The following is a 7,079-nucleotide window of genomic DNA, read 5'->3' as shown; positions in this document are numbered from 1 at the left end:
TTTGACTTTGGCGTCAAATTGTTCCGTAAAAGATCAAATTCTTGGCTTGACTTTGTCTGCGAGAGGCACTCTCCACCGCTGTTTTTTCGTCTTTGGAGAGGACTTTCATATACAAATAGCTACCCTAGTTTCTTGACTTGCCAGAAAACAGTTTTCCACTGTATTCGGGATTGCTCGAAAGCTCAGTTTGTTTGACAGAATCTAGAGATTTTCAGTCATCCTCTAGATTTGAAGAACTGGTTCTTGTCCCATAACGAGTTTCTATTCCTTCTATGATTAGTTGCTCTTGGGTTCCTCCTTCGATGGGTATTTTTAAGATCAATTGTGATGCTAGTTACTTTAGTTCTGGGGATCGGATTGGTTTTTCCTATGTTAACAGAGACTAAAACAAAAATTGGCAACGAGGCTGTTTGGGAACAATAGAGAGTTGCAATATTCTTTAAGGAGAGATGTTTGCTATTTGAAGAGAATTTTTTCTAGCCTGAATCTTGGGGCAAAGAGATGTAATTTATGAAACGGATTGCCTGAAAGCTTTCATTCTTGTTAACAATTCTCATGATAATGCCGAGTGTGTATATCTTTTGGTACTTAAAGTCAAAGATATCATAACTTGGAAGTGGCGCGTTGATTTTTGCTTGATCCTCTAAGATGTAAACACAATAGTAAACACCATGATAACATTGAGATCATATTCGCAGCATGTAAAACTTTCCGTGCTTTAAAAAAATTAAAGATAAATATTTAAAAAAATCGCTCTATGCTTTTTTAATCTCTTAAGACTTTATTTTTTGTCTGCTTAATTATTTTAAATTTTCAATCACCAAAAAAGTAAAAAAAAAATAACGGGCACGTCATAAATAAATCCTTCTCAAAATAAAAGCATCGGGAGAAGCAACTAAAACACTAGAAAGAAGAAAGAAAGGAAAGTGAGGTTACTGGTTGGTTGGTTGGTCGGTTGGGACAGCAAAACCAAAACAAAAGATGAAGACTATGGTGACGCCATTGATGAAAATTTCCCCATTTTCTCGGCCAAATGGCATTTATATTAATAAACCCTCTTCTCTCGTCCCTCTTTCCCCTCTCACACCCCAACGCAACTCTTCTTCACCAAACTCCCTCACCTTTCCCACTCTCACTCCTACTCTTTCTGTTTCCATGGCCGCTTCACCCCAATCCACCGCTCCGGTAATCCCACTCTCTTTTTCTCCCTTTTCATGCATTTTCTTTGACCCAATTGCAAAATAATTAGCTTGCAAGCTTAAAAAGTCAAACTTTGCATAATATTATTCCAAAGTTTAATTATTTTTGTTTTTGTTTTATTAATATAATTCTGGCTATCAACTGTTTTTTGGGTTGTATCTGATCGCTACAATTATGAATTGATTGATGGCTGAAAGTTTTGTTGTTCTAATCAACCTAATGTTATTGTTATGAACTTACGATTATCTTAGCTCGACTCTGTGTGTGTGTTTGTGATTTTTTTTTCTTTTATATATTTTTTTTACTGCGTGCTAACGCTGATTTCTGAATCAGACTGCGTCCCCTGGCGGTGTTAACATCAACAAAGATGATGTTTTTCAGTTAATTCAGGCGCATCAGGTATTATGTCAAATTAATTATATGTTAGTAATGAATGAATCTCAAAGTAGTTACAACATTGTTTGATCAATAATATGGTTTTGTAGATATCAGAACTCAGCAGGATTAGTTGAAAATCAAATGTATAATGATGATGTTGTTGTTGTTGGTAGGAAAAAGCTGCTAGGCTTCCACCGGTAGAAGAAATTCGAACTTTCCTTGATCGCAGCGTGCGCGGGATGCTATCTACCTACTCAAAGGTTTCTGTGCTTTCCTTTACCATGAACTTGGATAATTGATTGTGCCTTTTCTATGTGCTAAGAAGTTTGAATATAGTAGTTGATCTCAGATCATGAATCAACACATGAATCTGTCAGAGAGATTGAATAATAGTGTAAAACTCATAACCGTAATTGTGCTTTCCTTATTTCAAAGGTTTCACATATAGTTCTAAGTGATTGAATAATAGTGTAAAACTCATAACCGCAATTGTGTCAAAATTAATCTACTTTGTCAAAGAGATATCTTTATCTAGATGAAATGCCAAAACAGCTTTACAGAAAATGAAATTGTGATTAAATAAGAGAGACATGGAGAGAGATTCTTCCCTCTTTGGATGTTTAGTTTTCGTATTCTGTTCATGCCCACATATTCAGGTTCTTCTGATTCTGAAAACTTGAAGGTACTGCAAACAACTTGCCCCACCTGAATCACACTGATAAACTGATTGATAATGAGAGTCCATGTTTGGCATAGCAGTGAAACTTAATTTGACTGACTTTTACATTCATATGTATGTGTAAGGGGAAGAAATTAGAAAAGGGAAGAATTAATCAATTAGAGAGAAATTAGAGAAGAATCAATTAGGGTAGAGAGATACAGGGAGAGAATAATTCCATTGATGGAATTCCAAAGAAAGAAAGATACAATTCACTCAATACTTCCTTCCTTGATTCTATCACTACTACTCAATTTATAGTAAATTCTACTCCTAATGAGAAATTTCTAATTGCGCTATTGGGCCTATTTTTACTCATTACAGTATGACATAGAATTTTGTTTTATCATTTGTTCGCTGACAACTCAAATATCCACTACTTATCTAATCATTAACATGCAGAAGTTTGAGGGTTATCCATCTGGGTCGATGGTGGACTTTGCATGTGATGCAAATGGATATCCGATACTAGCAGTGAGCGACTTGGCAGTTCATACGAAGGTTCCTTTTCTTTTCATTTCCCCAAAAGTTTTCTGATGGATTACGAATCCATATGTAAGTTGAGGTTTTCAAAAATGAGTTATCTATATAACCATCTAGCACATTGTTTCAAACTTGGCTTGTACAAGGCTATGAATTCAATTTTCAATCTTATTTAGCATGTGCGCAACAAGCCCATGATCATATTGACAACTATAAATCAAAACAAACACCCCAACTCCAGCTCTTACCGAATCAAAGGCTTACTTCCATAGCTAAAGAGTCATGTTTTCTATATTTTACAGGACTTGGCTGCAAATCCTAAATGTTCACTGCTGGTGCCTAGAGATCCTGAAGATAGGACTGATCTAGTTGTCACTTTACACGGTGATGCTGTCTCTGTAAGTTAATATCTTCTGTTCATTTCTCAATATTTTCATTTGCTTTTACTATTGTGGTTTGGGCTACATAATCGTTACATAGTTATTGTGCTGCTGGGTTCTAAATATTTTCGTGAAAATGTTATTTAGGTACCTGAAAACGATAAAGAAGCCGTACGAGCTGCATATTTGGCAAGACATCCCAATGCATTTTGGGTAACTTTGTTCATCTTTCTTCTATTCTTGCATTTCTTTTCTCCTTTCTTCTTATCATTATATAATTAACCAGTATCAATTTCACTTATTAAAGGTTGACTTTGGGGACTTCCATTTTCTGCGCATTGAACCGAAAGTTGTACGATATGTGTCAGGTGTTGCTACAGCTTTGTTAGGATCAGGAGGTTTGCTAACTATGCCCTTCTTGTTGGTTTATTTTCCCGTTAATGCTATTCTGAAACTCACAAGAGAGATAGATGGTGGTGGTGGTGGTTTGGGGAAAAAGAAAAGAGGGGGTATCCTTTAACATTATGATTGGAGTCTTGCATGCAATAGGGGGTTTTAGACTTGGTATTAATTATCAGGTTAGACTGCGTACATTACACTCTTTGGGTGTTGCCCTTCCACAGACTCTGCGTTATCGCGGGATGCTTATGGAGCAGGCTGCCCTTTTTTATTTTGGTTCTGTGAGGGATAGTTAGCTGCTGTTAGTGAACACAACATAATAATACAATCAACCTGCAAAAGAATAAATGAATAAAATAAAGCCAAATGCATATTCTGTATTATAAGGGATGATTGGAATTGCATGGCTTTTTTTTATCTGGTTTTAGGATAAGCATGAGAAAAAATATATGTATTGAGAATTCTTTCAGTTTGAGATGAAAATTTGATGTCTTTCTTCTCTTTGGTTAATGCCCTTTGTAATGTTTCGCCATAATAATAGGAAGATTCAGGAATAAACAACCACCATTTCTGTATCACAAGTAAATTTCTTGTGTGTTAAATTATCTGTTAAGTAAATTTCTTGTGTGTTAAATTATCTGTTACACCATTTTATTTAACTTTTTGGCTTGACTACAGAGTTCAGTCCAGATGAATATAAAGCTGCAAAAGTTGATCCCCTAGCTCAGTTTTCCAAGCCGGTGGTGGTATTGATCTTTAACTGGCCATCATATTTTTCATGTAAATAATCAGCCTTTAATTGTTCTATGATTAACCATGTTATTATCAGTCTCATATGAACAAAGATCATGCTGAGGATACAACAGTGATTGTGCAGCACTGGACCTCAGTTCCGGTATGTAATCTTGAACATTCTACAGTAAGCAGTATATGATATCGACGAGAAATTACGCAGTTTAGTTCACCTGTTATCATCATGTAGAATTCCTATTTTAAGATATTGGTGTGAGACAACGATGTTAGGTAGGATGCAAATGAACATGCCTAAGAAAATCGACGAGGATAACAATGTATTACTTGGTGCTAAATTGCCGGGACATTAGAGGGCTAAATAAAATTACATATTCCAAAAACAATATGCATTCCAAATTACTACATTTTCCCCTCTAATGGGGGGAACAGGTGATGATGTTTCAGCATTAATTTTCGGAGTTGACCATTTGCAGGTGGAATCTGCATACATGCTAGATGTTGATAGTGTTGGCTTCAATGTCAAGGTATTTTTATTTTTTAATTTATCACTATTCCTTGGTTGCTACCTTTTTAGTTTAGGAGTTCTTAAAATTCACCAAAATTAAACGAATGAAATTCTTAATGATATATTTGGCCCTTCTAAAGTTCCAAGAGTTTTTTCTCCTCTCTCGCAGCTACATCTCCTTTGAAGTTTCTTCCTTCTTCATTAGATGTCTTACGTTCTTTTCTTTTATAGGCTGGTTATAAGGGTGATACTTTCAAGCTCAGAGTACCTTTTCCTCGACGTGCAGGAGACAGAAAGTACAGAATCATAGATGTTCATTAAGTTCTCTCTTCTAGTAACCAGTTTACTTATGCAAACCTATGCTTTGTTTCAACCTTTTTGATGGATAATTGCATATGGTAGTATTGCTTGTTGTGTCTAGGTTATTATTTCAGTTGATTGAATATAAGTGTTGTCTTATATCGGTAACAACCTTTTCATGTGTTATATATTTCCTCTCTTTTTTATACTTTTGGGATTGTATTCATGATTGTCTATACAATATATAACGGGAATGGGATGTTTGGTGCATAAATTTTTTTTCCTTCATCATATATAATTCATCAAAATGCTTTGTTATTTCTGAGACTTTAATCAAAGACTTCTTAGATAGAATGTAAAGAAATTTTCATGTTGACCAACATATTTGTCATTATTACATATATAGAAAAGTGGATTAATAGGCATGTTAGTACGTATTAATACACTAGTATATATAAAATCGTCTAAGGGAATGACTAATTTGGGTGATCTTCCTCTTATTACCATGATACCATGGACTTATGGCTTTTCTTAAAGTATTAAAAGAAAAATCAATCATTATTAAACTAGGAGAATAAGATTTCTTTGGTGGTTGTCATCTATTCACTTAAAAGTCTTTCTTTTTTTTGTCTGTTTTTCTTTTAGGGATATTAAGACTCTAATTGTTGAGATGCTTCAAGCTGCTAGACCTCATGTTGATTGATTGCTCCACAGATAAACAGAAAAAATAAACAGGTATGTTACAAAAATTCATATTAGATCCTAAGATGTGCTTTGGTCTCACAGAGTTTTCCTTCTTGTTTATTAAGAGATTAGTTAGTTGACCAGGTTTTGCAATTAGATTAGAGAAATGTTTCTTAAACAATGGAAACTCACATGAGGTTAACTTCATGTGAAGTGGATAGTCAAGAACTCTTATAAATGATTTGACAAGTTTGATTAAATTATCATCTAATGATTTTCAATTATCGATTTTATGTGAAAAAACTGCACCTGAGTCTCCACCTTCTTAAACATACTCCAAATTGCATCCATCATTGGAGGGTGTGGATCGGCCACACTACATCGAATTGTGGATGAGTAATATGTTGGCACAAAGTAATCGATATGGTGTTCAAAGAAATACTACTCAGTTAGGTTTTTTATTATTTATTTGTCAACTACTTCCATAAATTTTCCAAACTGTCTGCTACTTCTAGATCAATTTTGCAACAAACCTGAATGAGTTGCATGCAAAATGTCAAAGCTCAAAAAGTAGAAAAATTCTTTCCTGTTTTCTCATCCCTTTCCGTTTGAAATGCTGCAGTACACTACACTATGCCTATCATCTTTGGGAGAAGAGAAAAACAAAATGTGTTCCTTCAAAACTTGGCCATGTGAGTCCCCCACACACAAGATGACAAAAACAAAATGGATGACCCTTTTTACCCTTTTTCACTCACTATTCAGTATTATTTTCTTGGGGTGGGAAAAAAAAAAGAAAAGAAACCCTTGAAATTCCTTACATAGAAAAGTGGTGTGATTGTGAATGAAAGAAACTTTGTATATAATATGATCGTGAATGTGATCTTCCTCCAGGTGTACTCTTGTTGGAGAAATTATATGAATCCATAAATAAAATAAACTCCATTAATTTTTAGGACAATGCCATGATGCACCAATTAATTACCCAACTACTAAAATATACAACTACATAAAAGCTAAGCAGAGAAACCAAATACTTGTTATATATATGTGTGTTATATTTAACTTATTTTTAATATATACTTTTTATTTAATATGTAATTTATACGGCTAATTGATTTGATACTGATTTTTGTTGTATACTTATGAAGTATGAATATTTTACTGAGTTGCTATCTTCACGTGTTAGACACATTTTGGACTCTATTGTGTCTAACCGTGTCTTAATAAAAAATTAAAAAATATTTTTTTGAATATATTTTGATATACTTAAATACTA

At 34.1% G+C, this 7,079-nt stretch overlaps 1 protein-coding gene across 3 annotated transcripts; it reads left to right on the top strand.

Moving 5' to 3' along the window:
* Positions 1–881: 881 nt before the first annotated feature.
* On the top strand, positions 882–6,761 carry LOC112754868 (glutamyl-tRNA reductase-binding protein, chloroplastic). 3 transcript variants are annotated; one of them, XR_011874487.1, is made up of 13 exons: positions 882–1,185; positions 1,534–1,599; positions 1,752–1,838; positions 2,699–2,797; positions 3,082–3,177; positions 3,307–3,372; positions 3,467–3,557; positions 4,237–4,304; positions 4,388–4,453; positions 4,785–4,835; positions 5,048–5,137; positions 5,762–5,851; positions 6,423–6,761. XR_011874487.1 is itself a non-coding variant. In XM_025802664.3 (13 exons), exons 1-12 carry the CDS (start codon positions 982–984, stop codon positions 5,817–5,819), a joined length of 1,017 nt encoding a protein of 338 aa, XP_025658449.1. In that variant the 5' UTR covers positions 882–981; the 3' UTR covers positions 5,820–5,851; positions 6,423–6,761. The 3 variants fall into 3 exon arrangements, 1 of the variants encoding a protein (XP_025658449.1); XM_025802664.3 differs by having other exon boundaries at positions 5,048–5,112; XR_011874488.1 differs by lacking the exon at positions 4,785–4,835 and having other exon boundaries at positions 4,388–4,477; positions 5,022–5,112.
* Positions 6,762–7,079: the final 318 nt, after the last annotated feature.

Source organism: Arachis hypogaea, chromosome 16 (assembly GCF_003086295.3).
Source record: "Arachis hypogaea cultivar Tifrunner chromosome 16, arahy.Tifrunner.gnm2.J5K5, whole genome shotgun sequence".
Classification (NCBI taxonomy): domain Eukaryota; kingdom Viridiplantae; phylum Streptophyta; class Magnoliopsida; order Fabales; family Fabaceae; genus Arachis; species Arachis hypogaea.
This window is presented reverse-complemented; position numbering and strand designations above follow the sequence as displayed.